The sequence below is a fragment of the Oncorhynchus tshawytscha genome, linkage group LG29 (genome assembly GCF_018296145.1).
Source record: "Oncorhynchus tshawytscha isolate Ot180627B linkage group LG29, Otsh_v2.0, whole genome shotgun sequence".
In the NCBI taxonomy this organism is placed as follows: domain Eukaryota; kingdom Metazoa; phylum Chordata; class Actinopteri; order Salmoniformes; family Salmonidae; genus Oncorhynchus; species Oncorhynchus tshawytscha.
Genome location: NC_056457.1, coordinates 8,303,446 through 8,322,246, shown reverse-complemented (window position 1 = coordinate 8,322,246; position 18,801 = coordinate 8,303,446). Strand labels below are relative to the sequence as shown.

At 43.1% G+C, this 18,801-nt stretch overlaps 1 protein-coding gene across 5 annotated transcripts in view; it reads left to right on the top strand.

The window, feature by feature from the left end:
• The window catches only part of rbm33a (RNA binding motif protein 33a), a 52,055-nt gene extending 39,183 nt beyond the window's left edge, over positions 1-12,872 (top strand). For all 5 annotated transcript variants that reach the window (XM_024393102.2, XM_024393099.2, XM_024393101.2 and 2 more), the window contains 6 exons: positions 136-447; positions 1,999-2,661; positions 4,726-4,893; positions 6,779-6,979; positions 7,372-7,460; positions 7,637-12,872. In XM_024393102.2, coding sequence (XP_024248870.1) covers positions 136-447; positions 1,999-2,661; positions 4,726-4,893; positions 6,779-6,979; positions 7,372-7,460; positions 7,637-7,685 — 1,482 coding nt within the window. In that variant the 3' untranslated portion in view covers positions 7,686-12,872. The remainder of the gene's footprint in view (positions 1-135; positions 448-1,998; positions 2,662-4,725; positions 4,894-6,778; positions 6,980-7,371; positions 7,461-7,636) is intronic.
• The last annotated feature ends 5,929 nt before the right edge of the window (positions 12,873-18,801 follow it).

Sequence of the window (18,801 nt, the reverse complement as noted above, 5' to 3'; positions counted from 1 at the left end):
TCCAAACGATTTTTGAATGAATTGACATGCTTTACTTTCAATCAAAAACCCAAACGGGCACAAAAAGAAAATCACATTGGTTATATAGGCTACGCATATCAAGCAAATGTCAATACAAATCATCCCTTTCCACAGAGCCCCCCTGCCCCCAAACTCATTCCCCAGCGCAACAGCAACCTCCGCGAGCTCCCCGTGGCACCTGGCAACCAAAACGCGAACAACGTCCGCCCGGCCTCTGCGCCAAACGCCTCCAACGTCAGGCCCGTTGCCAGGGCAATGCAAGGAGGGGCGCGACCGGGCCTGAACCCTCGGCCGGTACCCGGCGGTGGCAGAGGAAGAGCCCAGCCTGCTGCTGCCAACAAGGCTGCAGCACAGCTACCTGGGCCACTTGGAAGAACGGTGGTTCGCAGGGATTCCACAAGCACTCTGCCAAACACAGCAGTACAGGTCAGTTCTGCACCACATGTAAATGGAACCCTATTCCCTATATAATGTAATAAATCTCTGGGCTAAAGTAGTGTACTATGTAGGAAATAAGATGCCATTTCAGATGCACCTAAAAGGAGTGTCTAAATTAAACAGTGTTGTGGCTAAAACGGGAAAACAACTTGAAACGGCTGGGATTTCCATGTGCGACTCATTTGCAATATAGAAAGAATTTAGAAAATGGGCTTTAGGTTTTATTTGAATCATTCTCTGTTATCACATACTCAAGGCATGGAGCTAATTTGAGAATGCTTTATTATTTTGACAGACGGTGTGCCTGTAAAATTCAGTAACCTGAGATAAGCCGAGCGAAGCCCGCCGTGATCCTAAGTGGGATCATTTTATTTATTTAATGGCCCAATCATAAGGTTAGAAATGAGATGAGACTCGTTCACAGAGGAGTCCATTATAAAAGGAATCAATACCATCGTAGTGTATTTTGCTGGGGTATCGCTTTTCATTGCTACTGTGAATGTCACACCAATTTAGACGGTTCCAATGGTAAACACTGTAACTCTGTGGTGCGTCTCAAATGGCACCCTATTCCCTATAGTGCACTGCTTTAAACGAGCGCTGGTCAGAAGTAGTGCACTATAATGGGAATAGTGTGAGGTAGGGCTGGGAATTGCCAGGGACCTCACAATATGATTATGTATTGCTATTATCACGATTCTATGTATTCACTGAGTGTACAAAGCATTAGGAACACCTGCTCTTTCCATGACAGAATGATCAGATGAAAGTTATGATCCCTTATTGATGTCACCTGTTAAATCCACTTCAGTCAGTGTTGATGAAGGGGAGGTGATCGGTTAAAGATGCATTTAAAAAAAATCCTTGACATGGATTGTGTGCCATTCAGAGGGTGAATGGGCAAGACAAAGATCTAAGTGCCTTTTGAACGGGGTATGGTAGTAGGTGCCAGGCGTACCGGTTTGAGTGTGTCAAGAACTGAAACGCTGCTGGGTTTTTCCTCGCTCAACAGTTTCCTGTGTGTGTCAAGAATAGACCACTACCCAAAGGACATCCAGCCAACTTGACACAACTATGGGAAGCACTGGAGTCAACATGGGCCAGCATCCTTATAGAATGCTTTTGACACCGTGTAGAGTCCATGCCCCAATGAATTGAGGCTGTTCTGAGTGCAAAAGGGTGCTGCAGAGGGACGAGAGAGAACCAGTTTTGATCAATCGTGGAAATAAAAGTGCTGAAAGCAAAATGGGCTCTTTAAAAAGAGAAAGCTATGAAGGAAAAACACTGGCGTTTTGGTGCAGGTACAGCAAGCTAGCGCAGAAATAATGATGCAAAATTGTCAGAAAGATACACTATATCTGCAAAAAATAATATCCTGAGATGAAACTATCGATTTCTTTCCCCATCACTAGTCTGAGGGCCCATTGGACTCTGGTCAAAAGTAGTGCACTATATAGAGAATAGGGTTCCATTGGGGAAGCAAGCCCGTGTTACTAGCACATTGTGAGTTTGTGTCTTTGATGTTTCTCATATTGTTAGGATCCGGACGAGGACGAGGAGACGCGGCAGTACCGTCTGAAGATCGAGGAGCAGAAGCGTCTCCGGGAAGAGATCCTGAAGAGGAAGGAGATGAGGAGGCAGATGCAGGCCAGCGTCCGCAAGAAGGAGCTACTGGAACGCATCAACGGCCAGGGTGACCCACAACAACAACAGCTGCAACACCACCAACAACAACTGCAGCGTCTGTTTCCTCCTAAACCGCAACAGCCCCAGCAAGGCACTTCTGCTTTCCCTCCCAGCGGCACCCCACAGACGCCCACCGCACTCCGCCAGAACGTCAAGACCCACCTGACCAAGGGTGAGCAAGCACCGGCTCCAGGCTGGCAGGGCGGCCAGCAGGGGAGCAACACTGGCCCCGGGTGCCCTGGTCCCAACCCTCACCAGCAGGCCCAGTGGCAACAGCAACACGGGCAGCAGAGGAGGAACGTTACCCAGCTGAACCCTATCAGACCAGGTGGGGCCCCTCCCATGGGGAACATGCCCATTCAGGGAGTCCCGATGGCGGGTCTGGGTTCCGGCCAGGCCCAGTCTCTGGGGCCTAAATCTGGGGTGAAGAGAACTGTGATGCAGCGAGCCAACAGTGGAGACGGAGCAGGGCCACAAGTTCCACAGAAAGTAAGAGTGGTCAAGCTTCTAGGAGGGGTGAGTTCCTGGTTTGGCAATTTACTTTTGGACTGACAGACATAGGGTTGCAAAATTCCGGGAGAATTCCGGAATCCGGAAGGAATAAACAGGGAATCCTGGGAATTTGGGGATAATGTACCGGAATTTTGCAATCCTAAATAAACAGCATCTTTGTTTCGTTTTGCCTTTGTCCTGCGGTTCGTTCGGTACCCTCTATTGTTTCCTTGAAAGTGAATTCAACGTAAGAATTTCCAGATACTTTTAAAGGTCACCCACTCACTAGGACCACATGTTTTGTAACCTATTCAGAATGCCATATGGCTCTCATTTTGGCAAGATGTATGCATAAAGTGTCCCATTTCCTTTGTTTTTGTGGTGGTATTGAAGATGAGGCGCTTCCACACCCATCTTAGCTTTAAAATGCTAATAGGAACCAGTCATTAATGTGAACTGTCTGGCATTTCTCTGACATCTATTAAATGTAATTGGTGTTTGAGACACCACTGCTCTTAAAGGTTGGTGTCTGTCCTTTTTGAAGGCATACCCATATTGTTTTTAAAAGATCTAGACGGGGGAACTTGTGCAAAACAGGCAAGACGGTTATGAGCCAACTCAGTCCAGATTCAGAAATCCCTCCTTTGTCAGCGTTGGATAATTTTATTCTCGTTGGTTCAAATCACTACTGCCGCCTTAATTATGAATTAATCACGGTTGTAAATTGGAAAAGGCTTTGTGTATAAACATTCGTATCTGTCGTTGATGAGGCAGTTGTGAGATGTGATGTATTTTGGAGTAAGCTGCTTTGCTCACATCCCAGAGGATAAGGATGTAAAGGCTGCATCGCAGGCTCTATCTCTCTCTCTCTCTCTCTCTCTCGTTCTCTCTGCTGCCCTAAATGAAGATAACGGAGTGTCAGCCACGTTAATAGAAACCTGTTCCTAGCTATCTGAACTGCCGCATCTCCGAGGGAGAGGGAGGAAGCCCATAGCTGTGCTGAAAAAGCAGATTCTCCAGATGCTCTCTCTTCCACCACACATTGTTCCGCTGTCATCGGCAGCCTGACAATGTTATCTCGCTCCCTCCCTCCCCTCCCTCTCTCCAGCAGCCGCCTCTCAGGTGTGTGAGCCATAGAAACGTCAACCCACGACTCGCGTCAATTAATCTTCCCCTTAGCAGGGCGGCTCTGCGCCATAATACCTGTGTAAGAAAGAGTTGCCACTTTTGAGGGAATTGGATTTGTATAGCTTAGGCAGTGCAGATAAGGGGGGGTTTAATCAGGCAGAATAGGTCCCTACAATGCAACATGCGCTACAAAAGCCAGGGGGGTGGGGAGGAGACTGGGTGGGTTAAAGGGACGGGGAACATGCGAAGCCGGTGTCACTCGGGTGTAATGCAGCTTAGCATCTGATGGGTGCAATCAGCAGCTGTAGATTTCTATAGGAGGATTAATCCATTTACTGTGGGATGACGGCAGGAGACCGGTCAAAGTCAGATAGCACTGCGGTCTTTCTCCCTCGTATTGATCTGTCACATTAAGAGGAGGAGGAGAGAAGAGACAGCCTTCATCTCTTTCCGCGTGTGGGTGTGCATGTGTGTAGCCTGTACGGCCCTAGCTATCTGTAACTATTTAATAACGAGAGCGTAACCATGTTGCATCTATTCTCAGCATGAGGCCCACAGTGCTCCGCCTCAAAGCTAATGTCTTCATGGGTATTGTGGTGTGAGAACAGGAAAGCTAGATTGGCTTCAGATATTGCTGAAGGGCGCATTTCAACAGGACCTTTTTCAACCGTTTTGATTTTCGATTTGATGTCTGGAATCCGTGATCGGTCTTGTGTTCTCTGCGTCGCCAGGCCCTTGGATCCAATCGAAGGACTCCATCCAGACCACACTGTGTAACAGTTAAAACCGAGAAATGAGTAGAAAGTCTGTTGGTCAGGGTTTGCCCCCCAAATGGCACTCTATGGCCTGCGATAGTGCACTACGTTGGCACCCTATTCCATACAAAGTCCCCCCCATAGGACTCCATTTAGGACACAGCCCTGCAGTCTATTTACTTTCCCTGTACTGTGTGAACTCTAGGGAGGAGATGTGAGTGGTGCCAGCACCCCAATCCAGCAGCAGGCCGCCAGGCCAGCCCCCCAGCTCCGCCAGGGCCCAGTGAGGAAGGTAACCCTGGCCAGCCCCCCCGGAGGACTGCCCATACAGGGCCTGGTCACACAGGGGGGCAGAGGGGGCATGGGCAACAGGGTAGGTTGTTATATCTACTCACACCTATCACCATTACGAGCACTACACACACAAAAACTGTGTTTGTGTCCCAAATGGCACCTTATTCCCTACATAGCCATTTGAGGTGCCATTTGGGACGGGACCGGTGGACTCTAATCAGGGCCGAGCAAACATGGGTTACTTACCAGGGCCTGAAACTGTTTTTTGGTCCACCAGCAAGTACTGTCATATTAAGGGCAGGTGTATTTTTGACAGGAGCGCTACCTAGAATTTTCATCTTTTAAATATAGATGTAAGAAAATCATCTCTTAATACATTGCTATTCGCTATGTTTTTCATGCCTCTGGCGTTCCCCTGCCGTTTGTTAGTAGCTGTACCATTTGGAGCAGGTCTGGTAATAACTTAAGACAGGACAGTATGCCAGGTGTAGTGATGTTGACAAGCTGAGAGTCGGCGTGACACGACTGCTACACGGGGTCCCCTGGCCTCTCTGTACGCTTGTCACCAGCCCGCCGTCTCGGCGGACGGGACGGACGCTCTTGGCTCGGGAAAGGCAGCCACCATGACAGGGAAAGGCAGCTACCATGACGCCTGGTTGGCTGGCTCTCTCCTTTGTACTCTGGGGTCGCTCCCCCTTTCCACCGCGGTGGCTGGCGAACGAACACACCACTCCCTCCCTCGCTCGCTCTCGTATGAAGATACAACAGATGTGAGCAGGCAGCATTCATGTTTTGACGTTGACACTGTATGTAGAAATATAATAAGTCAATCAAGCAAAGGCACCAGCCTGGAGATGTTTATGAGAAAATGGAGGAGAAAAAACGGCAGGTTTTTGAATTTTCACTCATGCTGAAAAACAGTAGACCCTGGTAGATGTAAGTCTCTCTGGATAAGACTGCTAAAGGGCGTAAATGTACAGTGTTCACTTTTTCCACATTTTGTTACGTTTCAGCCTTATCCTAAAATTGATTAAATTGTTTTTTCCTCATTAATCTACACACAATACCCCATAATGACATAGCGAAATCATGTTTTTAGACATTTTTGCTCCCTTATAAAAAAGAAAAACAGGAATATTCAGACCCTTTGCTATGAGACATGAAGTTGAGCTCAGGTGCATCTTGTTTCCATTGATCATTCTTGATGTTGGAGTCCACCTGTGGTAAATTCAATTGATTGGATATGATTGTCTATATAAGGTCCCATAGTTGACAGTGCATGTTAGAGAAAAAACAAGCCATGAGGTCGAAGGAATTGACCACAGTGGCCTCCATCATTCTTAAATGGACGAAGTTTGGAACCATCAAGACTCTTCCTAGAGCTGCCTGCCTGGACTAACTGGGGAGAAGGACCTTGGTCAGGGAGGTGACCAAGAACCCGATCGTCACTCTGACAGGGCTCTGACTTGAACCCAATCAAACATCTCTGGAAAAACCTGGAAATAGCTGTGCAAAGACACTCCTGTCCTACCTGACAGAGCTTGAGAGGATATGCAGAGAAGAATACAGGTGTGCCAAGCTTGTAGCATCATACCCAAGAAGGCTTGAGGCTGTAATTGCTGCCAAGGGTGCTTCAACAAAGTACTGAGTAAAGGGTCTGAATACTTATGTAAATGTGATATTTCATTTTTATTCTTTATAAATTTGCTAAGATTTCTAAACTGTTTTTGCTTTGTCATTATGTGGTATTGTGTGTGTAGATTGTTTTTATTCCTCAATGTAATCCATTTTAGAATAAGTCTAATGTAATTGTGGAAAAAGTCCAGGGGTCTGAATACTTACTGAATGCACTGTAGATATCACGCATCTCGTTGCCACTCGGCTGAATGTGGAATTAAAACAACATACCTGCATTTCCTCTCTCTTTCCCCCCTCCCCCTTTCTTTCCTCCCTGCCTGGTGCAGGTGGTTGTCCCGGGGTGTGGCAGAGCCAGCGGGGCCGCGGGAGGGACGGGTCAGCTGGGCCGGGGGCGCCTGATTCCTACCAGACAGAGCCAGAGAGGGGCAGAGGACAGCCAGGCCTGCACTGTGTCCATAGACGGCCTCTCCACATCCACCACCGACACGCAGCTCCGGAACTTGCTCAACTCAATCGGCCCCATCCAGGTAGGCCATCTTTTCTTGTCTCCATCTGTGTTTGCGTCTGAAATGGCACCCTAGAGTGCTCTACTTTAAATTAAAAATGATATATATATTTTTGAAGTAGAGCACTCTCGGGTGCCATTTGGGAAGCTTACCCTACTCTCCCTCCATGGTTCTCTGCTCCACCGGTAGAACGTCTTCTATGCTCCCTCTCATATTGGTGGACTCTTAACTAATGTGGATCCGATTGTGGTCTGCTAGCACCCTCTAGCTACAGAATGTAATATAACCACACCTGCCTCCCCCATCCACCCCTGCTCCCTCTTGTGGATGAGAGAAGCTTAAGACAGGGGTAGCAGCAACTGCTCTGTTCTAAACACGCCTGCTCTCCCCTTGTTCTGCTTATGCTGCCGCAGATGTTCAAAATGCTGCCCCAGCAGAGGAAAGCCATTGCCAAATTTCACAATCCCCAGCATGCCTTGAGTTTCCAAGTCAGCTTCAACAGGTAAATAAACCACTTTGTTTCACTCTCTCTTTTTAAAACCCACAATCCTCTGTCACTACTCTGAAAATGTAGTCATCGCCCCCCCTCCCAAAATGTATCATTATGAAAAGAGCTTACACCTAACACCAAATTAGAACGCTTACTCATCGATGCATCTTTCTTTTGGAACCATACAGGCATATGATAGATTTGTCCCATATTGATGTGTCACTGATTGATGTCTGAAGCCGCGCGGTAGAGGGTGGCGGCGAGTGCCCAGTGCAGGACGTCACGCCTGACGCTCATGTGGCTTGGAGGTTCCGGTGTACAGATCCTTCAGCTATATGTAACAACAGCTCTATGGAACACACAGAACCTACACAGCACCCTCATCCTCCTCACAACAAGCACCCCCGACCTCCTTGCCTGCTGACGGATCTACTGAGGAAAACTTCAACACAAAGCAGCATGTTTTGCTCATGTTTGAATTTCCGTAAAGGGGGAGCTTCAATGCCGGTTTCATATGACAAATATGTTTATGGTCACTGGTCTGGACACTTGGACAGACGTGACTAGAGGGAAGATGCTGGATAGTCTGTAATTTTTCAAACTTTGACAGAAGGAATTTGAGATGAGGAAAAGGTTTGTGCATCGGGCACTAACGACAACAAGAAGTAGTGGTTGACACTGGATAATGGTTGCTCCCCACCCTCAGCTCAGTTGTGAACACCATCTATATCAACGATTAGGGAAAAGAGTTTAGGAGATTTAACTTGTACTTGGAGATTTTACACATTTTCTGACGAGGTGTTTGAGGCAAGCTGCTGATGTAGGTCTTGACTGAAAGAAACGGGTGTAGAATAGGTGCGAAGCTTACCACTACATATTTTCCTTTCTGGCAGTGCCATTTTCCTTCTACAAATGGCAGCATTTCATAATTATTGTGGATTGGATGCGATGGGTTGACTCTGGGTAGAGCCCTTCCTCAAGTAGTGTTTCATTCCTGAGTAAATGGCACAGCCTAGTGGAGAATTTAAGCCATTTAAAAATATAATCTGGAATCTGGTTTGAGGGTATGATTATGGGGATTCAAACTTGACCTTGCATCAGGTAACGATTCCAAGGATTTTTATTCAAATAGAATTTAGATTGATTAGCCATGCAAATATAGGACGTTCTTAACCTATTCTTAACAGAATTTCACAGTTCTGTTAAAGAAAGCCCTTTTGACTGGCCACCATGTCTTCACCTTCACTTCTGGAGGAATACTAGGCTCGATGACATGGATAAATAGTGTGTATTTGTTAGGTTTTCTCTACATTTTAAGGTCATTGACGTTACGCGGATAGACTGGTTTAATTGTCCTTATGATGCTAGTGTGTCCATTTTGACCGTTTAGCGTTACTTGATCATTGGAAAAATGTGTACTTTAATAGGGAGCCGTTAGTTTTGTCTTTTAACTGGGTAAACATGAATAGGGTGTCTATGCTTGTGTGGTCTCGGAATCCGTTTTAGACTTTATTGACATTTTGGATGCACTCAACTTTAGTTTTGTGTATTGTTGGCATATTCTGATTTCATTGGTACATGTCATGTTTAGTGGGTGTGTTCGCTCCATAGTAAATTGTCATTACAGTTCCATTTTAAAGTTTATCAGTGTTTCCCTTAGAATTTGTTTTAGCAGTGGTGGCAACTGTCACAGAAGGTGGGTGGGGGGTCAGGCAAGGATCATAAAGGGGTTTATCTGGTGTTCGTGTTGGAGGGGCGTGGTAATTGGCGTGGTCAGCCCATTGGCGCAGCTTAATTCGATCCAGAATTGTCGGCGGAGAGACAAATTTGCTGTTTCTCAGCAAAATGTCCTGCAATTCTATGTATCACTTTTTGCCATGGCTGTGTTATGCTCACACATAACAAACGCAATGGGTACCCCAATCGGGCCCCTGGGTATGTGCCCGGTCAGTAATCCAGCCAGGCTAAAAATACTTCATAGGACGAATCAAAAATGTACCATATTAACTGTCTAGCTTTTATTTTTTTCGATTTCTAGTTCTCAAAGATTATATTATTAAATAATATATTTAAATTATCATTTCTAAGTACTTTGTCTGGTTTTTGTCATTTAAGTTTACACACAACATTTACCCATTCCACTTTTTTATATAGATATTTGGTGTGGCGGCAACAATTTAGCAGCACCGGTGCACCGCTGTGAAATGAATACAGGGGAAACACTGGGTTTATGATTGTCATGCTACATTGGTATAATGATTCAAATGCTGAGTATGGTTGGTAGTTTTATAGTCTGTCAACAAAATCTTTTACAGATTGATTGGGGGGGGGACTTTGAGGCGTCCAATTTTTGCAGGGTACAATTTTTACATTGCATCAGATGTCTTTTAGTTGCCATAAATTTAGATTCTGTATTGGATTGCTGATATGATTATTATTGGCCGATACGTTCAGAAGATTTTTGATATGGGTCATTTAGAAACCGTTGGAAGTTTAGTTTTGTTTCTGATCATATAGAACTCTAACCTGAGCTAGAACTCTTACTTTCATTTAATAGTAAACTTTAGTTTGACTCAATAGTAAAACAAGGATACTGGTTTGTGGTTTTTGCATTAGGCCACAATTCAGAATGTTGTAGCAGTCTTGCCAATCTATGTTTTTGTTTAGAATTTTGATTAGAACATCAAACCGCAAAAGGAAATGTCATACTTGTTTTTTTTAACTTAAAAACAAATTTACAAACTCATTCTATACTGAGTGCATTCATACATACATCATATTTTTTTTATAATTATTTGTTAATGATGGATTGCAGGTTTACTGAAACCTGGTGCAACAAATGCATATTTGTGTCAAAGTACCTTTCAGTATTGCTGGATCATGGCTCGGTTAGGTTTTTATTTTATTTTGCTTCCAAAAGTGACCAACCTCCTATAATAAGAGATCAGAATAAAACAGTTGCGGTATAATTTCATTATTTAGTATAATTTAGCGCAGTACCTGTTCCATTTGGGAAGGTGTGGGGGCAACCATTGTCAGTGTATTAGTAGTCATGAACATAACATCAAACAATTATAACTGTCACTGAATGTTTCACTTTTCCAAACTTTTTGAGTTCTCATTATGTGCTTTGTTGTATCAAGTTAACCTTTTTTATTTTTATAAATATATATATCTATATATCTAGATATAGATGTGTGTGTGTGTGTCCAGACTTTCATTATTCTACAAGTGTTTCATTTGTATGGAGAACAAAAACTTGAGAGCCTGGACCCTGTTTCTGTTTGTCGATATTTGAAGACGTTTTAAAGGGAAAATAAAATATGGCCTATATATACCATGAAAATATGGTTATGTGAAGCCGATTGAACTATTCTAGCCCACAACTTTGTGTGTCTGATGTCTATTTGTCGTTACGGTGAGGTAGCTCAATTCGGATGCCAGCTGTCCTTCATTGTAATCAAATCTTTTTCTTACAGTATTGGTTAGTTTTTATCCTGCCTGGTTATTGTCTCTTCCAGTATACTGACTCCCCTCCCTGTGCTGTTTTACCAAATCCTTGAACAATTTCCTGTTGCACAATTCAACTTGGGAACTAGGTGTATCAGTAAGATTAGGTAACTTGTGGTTTTGAATGTAGGCTACATAGTTTGAATGTAGGCTACATCGTTCCATTACATGCTAATTGGGTACAATCTGCCATTATTTCTGGCAATGAATCTTCATTTTATTTTTTGTGAAGTATCTTTACTCAAAGTATATGAGTGTATATATTCATAGTTTACATTTAATTACCCCCATCCTCCCCAACACACAGCACTGATAATTCATTATTTGAGATGCCATAGTATTAGCTGTCAGCATAAGGAGCAGAGGATGGCGCATGTGTTACCTAGCAGTTTCCTGTACTCCTTGTAAGTCGTAAAGGGCAACATGTTACAATTGAGTACAATTTTAAAGTTTTTTTTTTTTTTTGGTCACTTACTGTTTTGGGCTTTCTCTGACTACTGACTGAGGTTTTATTTTGTTAGATGTTTGAACTGGCCACTTCTTTGCACGTTGTTCAATGTTTTTTTTGTGCTGAATTTAAATTTGAATCCTATGGATTTGAAAAGTATTGGCAATGCCATTTTAAGTCGCATTAGTAAAAGACATGAATGTTATGTCTTGTAACAGAGAACCAGGTTCATATTGGACCTATTTTTGTACCTTGTTTCTAAGGTGTTTATTGCCGTTGTACTTACGTGTACTGTATGATGAACGTTGTGCTTTTTGTGTCATCAGGTTTGGAGCACTCCACTTTAGCTGTTTTAATGTTGATGATTTTTTTGGGAAGCTGCATTTAATTTAGGTTTTAAACAGGATGCTACATCTACTGATTTGACTGATCTGCTCACATCAAATTGTTTGCTATTGCTTATTTTATTTTAAATGTCAATGGTTTTCTAAGATGCAACTACAGGACATGCTGCTTAAAATGTTATCGTGGCCGTTGGGTTGAAGAAGTGCCTGAAGTTTTAAAAGATCTCCGAACTTTGAAACTACTAACGTTTCTTATTCTTCACTTAGGTTTATTGGATGGGCTCCAGAAGCGCATTGTTTTTTTGTTGTTGCAGGACCACGGCTGAATATCCATAGTTGACTCCTTTCCTCCTTTTATTTTTTAGGTGTGATCCCGTGGACTGGCACCTTGCCTCAATGCTAACACGGTTTGGTTGTTTGCAGGTCCTGTGAGAACACAATTGACTACTTTTTCCTCTTGATAATTCAGTTGATTTTGCAGCATGGTTTTGGGCCTCAAACCCCATTGTCCGGACTTACGCTTCTTCCATCAACCCCTTGTCCTGTAACCCTATCCTCCCAACCTCCAAGGTTGGCATTGACTCAGTTGAGGTGTGTTGTTATTGTGGTTGTTGCTGCTCTTAACCCTCTGTATCAAGCAGGGGCCCTGTCTGGATTACCTTTGTTTGTTAGCCCAATGGATGGAGGTTAACATCTCTGTGACGACACCCGGGTTCACAGATCAGACACGCTTAAAGCCACACGCTTCCACTCCACCCAAGTCATGCCAGCTATGCTCGGCATTCAAATGTTTGGTTGGATCATAAAAAAGACACCACTGATTTGTTATACTGTGGACGGTGTGATATTGTCACTGAAAAAACTGACTTGAATTGTTGAAAATATACCAAAATGTATGTTTCACATTTGTGTTGAAAGAAATGTTGATCAATCAAGATTGTACAAACCAACATTGTTCAAGAATTTCAGTGTTTGTCTGTGAAATGTTTGCTTGAGGTGCCTTTGTAAACTGAGATGCAACATGTTGAAATATGCTATTATTTTTACACAATATACAAGATACAATGTGCATTGTTGAATAATTAAGTGATTCCATACCTAAATAAACACCAATGTATTTTGTCTTTTGGTTTTCTTGAATTAACTTTGAAAATAAAGAAGTGCGATTGATTCTTTAAAAAGTGTTTCACCTTTATTTAACCAGGTGAAATATCGCAGTGCGATTGACGCCTAGTATGATGTGCTAACTATAGGTAGAAACAAATTATGCTCAAGTCATTCTTACGATAATAAAAGTATGCCTATGTACAGTTGAAGTCAGAAGTTTACATACACCTTAGCCAAATACATTTAAGCTCAGTTTTTCCTAGTAAAAATTCCCTGTCTTTGGTCAGTTAGGATCACCACTTTATTTTAAGAATGTGAAATGTCAGAATAATAGTAGAGAATTATTTCGGCTTTTATTTCTTTCATCACATTCCGGGTGGGTCAGAAGTTTACATACACTCAATTAGTATTTGGTAGAATTGCCTTTTAAATTGTTTAACTTGGGTCAAGTGTTTCGGGTAGCCTTCTGTGACTGAGTCAGGATTGCTCGCACACACTTTTTCAGTTCTGCCCACACATTTCCTATAGGATTGAGGTCATGGCTTTGTGATGGACACACTAATACCTTGACTTTGTTGTCCTAAATCCATTTGCCACAACTTTGGAAGTATGCTTTGGGTCATTGTCCATATGGAAGACCCATTTGCGACCAAGCTTTAACTTCCTGACTGATGTCTTGAGATGTTGCTTCAATATATCCACATAATTGTCCTTCCTCAAAATGCTATCTATTTTGTGAAGTGCACCAGTCCCTCCTGCAGCAAAGCACCCCACAACATGATGCTGCCACCCCCGTGCATCATGGTTGAGAAGTACGTTCATCTCTAGGAAACAGAACGCTCCTTCCCTAGCGGTATAACGGCTGCGTGGTCCTGTGGTGTTTATACTTGCGTACTATTGTTTGTACAGATGAACGTGGTACCTTCAGGTGTTTGGAAATTGCTCCCAGTGATGAACCAGACTTGTGGAGGTCTACAAAAAAAATCCTGAGGTCTTGGCTGATTTCTTTTGATTTTCACATGATGTCAAGCAAAGAGGCACTGAGTTTGAAGGTCGGCCTTGACATACATCCACAGGTACTCCAAATGACTCAAATGATGTCATTTAGCCCATCAGAAGCTTCTAAAGCCATGACATTTTCTGGAATTTTCCAAGCTGTTTCAAGGCACCGTTAACTTAGTATATGTAAATTTCTGACCCACTGGAATTGTGATACAGTGAATTATAAGTGAAATAATCTGTCTAAACAATTGTTGGAAAAATTACTTGTCATGTACAAAGTAGTTTGTTAACAAGAAATTTGTGGAGTGGTTGAAAAATGGGTTTTAATGACTCCAACCTAAGTGTATGTAAACTTCTGACTTCAACTGTAAATTCCTTTGAATATTTGGAGTTATGTACTCGCTTTTTCCATCTTACTACCAACCATTTACAGTGTTGCAGACACACCTCAGGGTTGTTGGTGACAGCAGATGCAATACATCAAATGTTTACACAAAATAAATTACGCAAACTTCCATTTTCAACGTGACCCCCCTAAGAAACCAAGTTGTGTTTTCCAAAAATGCCAGATGACTGCTCATGTTTGCAAATGTCCACGATTGTTGAAATGGTTGTTCAAACTGCAGCAGTCAAACATGAGGCCCCCACAGGGATTAGCGAGAGCTTTATTTACCTGCTCTGCGGAATGCTTTCTCTCAGCCGCTTTTGTATCTGCCAGAGACCCAAGGTCAACGCTCTGGAGGAGACGTGCCGCTTTGTCTCTCCCAAGTTTCCACCTCACAATATCAACAACAATACACAATGTAGGTGACTCTGGAGAAGGAAGTGGAATTCCTAGTCGTGTTGCAACAGTGTTCAGACTTCAGAAACCTTGCAGTGGCCCTACCTCTTTTTGAGACTTGGGGGCGGGGGGGGCGGGGGGGGCATTTACTCTGTACTTCTAGTCTTCCTTTGCTCTTACACTCTGCTCAGTGTAAGATGTAGAGAGCTACTCAGTAGTACAGCATTAAACATTGACCAGACATACCGTGGCTCTATAGACCTTTTTTATCACAGTTCATTCATGTAATGGGTTAATAATCCTACCACAATTTATTCAAGAGAGTGAAGCCTAAGTCTTAGTATTTGTGATCGGTCGGCCTCTGAAAGTCGTCATTCCTTGTTTACCTTTCGAACAACATTTTATATGAAGGGGTATACATAAAACTGTTGAATGTTGCAGTATCATTCATAACACGTGAATTCAACATCAAAAAGAGTATCCAAAATTAAAGTCCAACTCGATTCATCCATTTTACAGCTGAACTGTGTGTTCTTAGTGTCACAGTACCCAACCTTCTGAGAAACTATTCACGCAGCATGTTGGGAGAAGCACAAGGTCAGCCTTAAGGGCATTACCCTTCTAACAGTTTTGAGGGTTAAATTAATTGCTAAAGGCCACAATGGCTGTAGGGGAGGGCACCAGCACTGGGTGTGTATCTTTTAAATTCACAAAACAAAAAAATTAACATACAAACATGTCAAAGATTTTGGTGACTTACAGTTCATATAAGGAAATCAGTCAATTGAAATAAATGAATTAGGCCCTAATCTATGGATGTCACATGACTGGGAATATAGTCACAGATACCGTAAAAAGGAAGGGGTGTGGATCAGAAAACCAGTCAGTATATGGTGTGACCACAATTTGCCTCATGCAGCGCGACACATTTCCTTCGCATAGAGTTGATCAGGCTGTTGATTGTGGCCTGTGGAGTTTGTCCTACTCCTCTTCAGCGAAGTTGCTGGATATTAACGGGAACTAGAACACGCTGTCGTACACGTAGATCCAGAGCATCCCAAACATACTCAATGGTGACAAGTATGGTGAGTATGCAGGCCATGAAAGAACTTGGACATTTTCAGCTTCCAGGAATTGTGAACAGATCCTTGTGACATGGGGCCGTTCATTATCAGGGCTGAAACATGAGGTGATGGCGGCGGATGAATGGCACGATAATAGGTGCCAGGATCTCGTCACAATATCTTTGTGCATATCAATTGCCATCAATAAAATACAAGTGTGTTCGTTGTCCGTAGCTTATGCATGCAGATGAGCTTCCCTGAGATGGTTTCTGACAGTTTTTGCTGAAGTTCTTCAGTTGTGCAAACCCACAGTTTCATCAGCTGTCCGGGTGGCTGGTCTCAGACGATCCCGTAGGTGAAGAAGCCGGATGTGGCGGTCCTGGGCTGGCGTGGTTACACGTGGTCTGCTGTTGTGAGGCCAGTTGGACATACTCCATACGTTGGAGGTGGCTTATGGTAGAGAAATGTACAATCAATTCTCTGGCAACTTCTTGTGGACATTCCTGCAGTCAGTATGCCAATTACACGCTCCCTCAAAACTTGACATCTGTGGTATTGTGTTGTGTGACAAAACTGCACATTTTAGAGTGGTCCTTTATTGTCTCCAGCACAAGGTACACTTGTGTAATGATCATGCTGTTTAATCAGCATCTTGATATGCCATACCTGCCAGGTGGATGGATTATCTTGGCAAAGGAGAAATGCTCACTAACAGGGATGTGAACACATTTGTGCACAAAATCTGAGCTAAATAGCTTTTTGTGTGTATGACATTTTTTGAGATTCTTTAATTTCAGCTCATGAAACATTGGACCAACACTTTACATGTTGTGTTTATATTTTTGTTCAGTGTAAATATTTAAATATATAAGCTAGCTGTGCTTGATTGAGCATGCCTGGCCCAATGGAAGAGTCCCAAAAGTGAAAACCCCACCTGACCGTCTGGCACTTCAGGCAGGCTCATGGGAAAGCTCACAGTATTTGAAAGATTTTAAAGACTATTGAACTGGATGCCTGGATGCCACCTGAGCCATTGTTTGCCATTGAAATGTGGTGATAAGCAATCCTAACTGAGACCTGAAGACTTGTACTAGATCCACAAACTAATGCTTAGCCCTAGACTTTACCTGCCATTGTGGTGAGCAGAAGACCCAGGCTTTAACCCACCCAGCCAGTAACACCAATAACCATTTGGCTTACTCCCACCAGATTTTTCTACTAACATAACTTTTTGTATTAGAATAAAAACTTAGTTTTATTTTGAAGACCACTTATGAATGAATAAATGTGTTATGAATGTTGTATGAATGCTGCTGCAACATACATAAAGGTGTTATAAATGCCTTAAGCATACCCCCTTCATGTAAAGTGTTAACTACCTTTTACCTGGGGTGTGTATTTGATGAATACAGTCCATTCGGAAAGTATTCAGACCCTTGACTTTTTCCACATTTTGTTATGTTACAGCCTTATTCTAAAATTGATTACATTTAGTGCTGGGCCATTCAAAGACTGAAGCCACTCCTGCGTTGTCTTGTCTGTGTGCTTAGGGTCGTTGTCTTGTTGGAAGGGGAACCTTTGCCCCAGTCTGAGGTACTGAGAGCTCTGGAGCAGGTTTTCATCAAGGATCTTGCTCTACTTTGCACCGTTCCATCTTTCCCTCCATACTGACCAGTCTCCCAGTCCCTGCCGCTTAAAAATATCACCACAGCATGATGCTGCCACCACCATGCTTCACCGTAGGGATGGTGCCAGTTTTTCTTTAGGCGTGACGCTTGGTATTCAGGCCAAGGAGTTCAATCTTGGTTTCATCAGATCAGAGAGTCTTGTTTTTAATAGTCTGAGAGTCCTTTAGGTGCCTTTTGGCAAACTCCAAGTGGGCTGTCATGTTCCTTTTACTGAGGAGTGGCTTACATCTGGCCACTCTACCATAAAGGCCTGATTGGTGGAGTGCTGCAGAGATGGTTGTCTTTCTGGAAGGTTCTCCCATCTCCACAGAGTAACTCTGGAGCTCTGTCAGAGCGACCATCCCTGACCAAGGCCAGTCTCCCCCGATTGCTCAGTTTGGCCAGGCAGCCAGCTCTAGGAAGAGTCTTGGTGGTTCCAAACTTCTTCCATTTAAGAATGATGGAGGCCATTGTGTTCTTGGGGACCTTCTATGCTGCAGAAATGTTTTGGTACTCTTCCCAGGAGCTGTGCCTCAACACAATCCTGTCTCGGAGCTCTACAGACAATTCCTTCGTCCTCATGGCTTGGTTTTTGCTCTGACATGCATTGTCAATTGTGGGACCTTATATAGACAGGTGTGTGCCTTTCCAAATCACATCCAATCATTTGAATTTACCACAGGTGGACTCCAATCAAGTTGTGGAAACATCTCAAGGATAATAAATAGAAACAGGATGCACCTGAGCTCAATTTTTTTCGATTCTCATAGCAAAGGGTCTGAACACGTATGTAAATAAGCTATTTCTGTTTTTAATTTTTAATACATTTTCTGAAATAAAAATAGCCGTTTTTGCTTTGTCATTATGGGGTATTGTGTGTAGATTGATGAGTGATTTTTTTTTTAAATCAATTTTAGAACAAGGCTGTAATGTAACAAAATGTGGGAAAAGTCAAAAGGTCTGAATACTTTCCGAATGCACTGTATGTCAAATAAATGTAATATTTTATGTGTCCCAATAACATTGCACCACTTTCCCAGCTAGAGCATTTTACAGAACAAGACCAAACATTTAGTATCAGCAATATCATCAAAAGTATAGTCTTCTGGGACATCCTACCAATTCACCAAAAGTTGTGTTCCTATTATTGCTGCTGGTCCATCTTGGCTAGTCACTTCTTAATTGGAAGATTAAAGAATGTTCAGACAATTGCACCCTAGATAGAACCTAAGTCATGGGTGTTGATGCTTGTGTCCTCTTGCTCTGTCGCCTGAGTAAGGAAACATGTTAAGTGCCTCAACCACATGGTGTCGCACTTCTACATGTTAACAGATTGACTTGATGCCGCCGTTTTCACTTTGTTGATTTAAAATCATATAGATTTGATGTGTGTCGATAATCGAATGGGTCATGATGACCAGAACACAGAC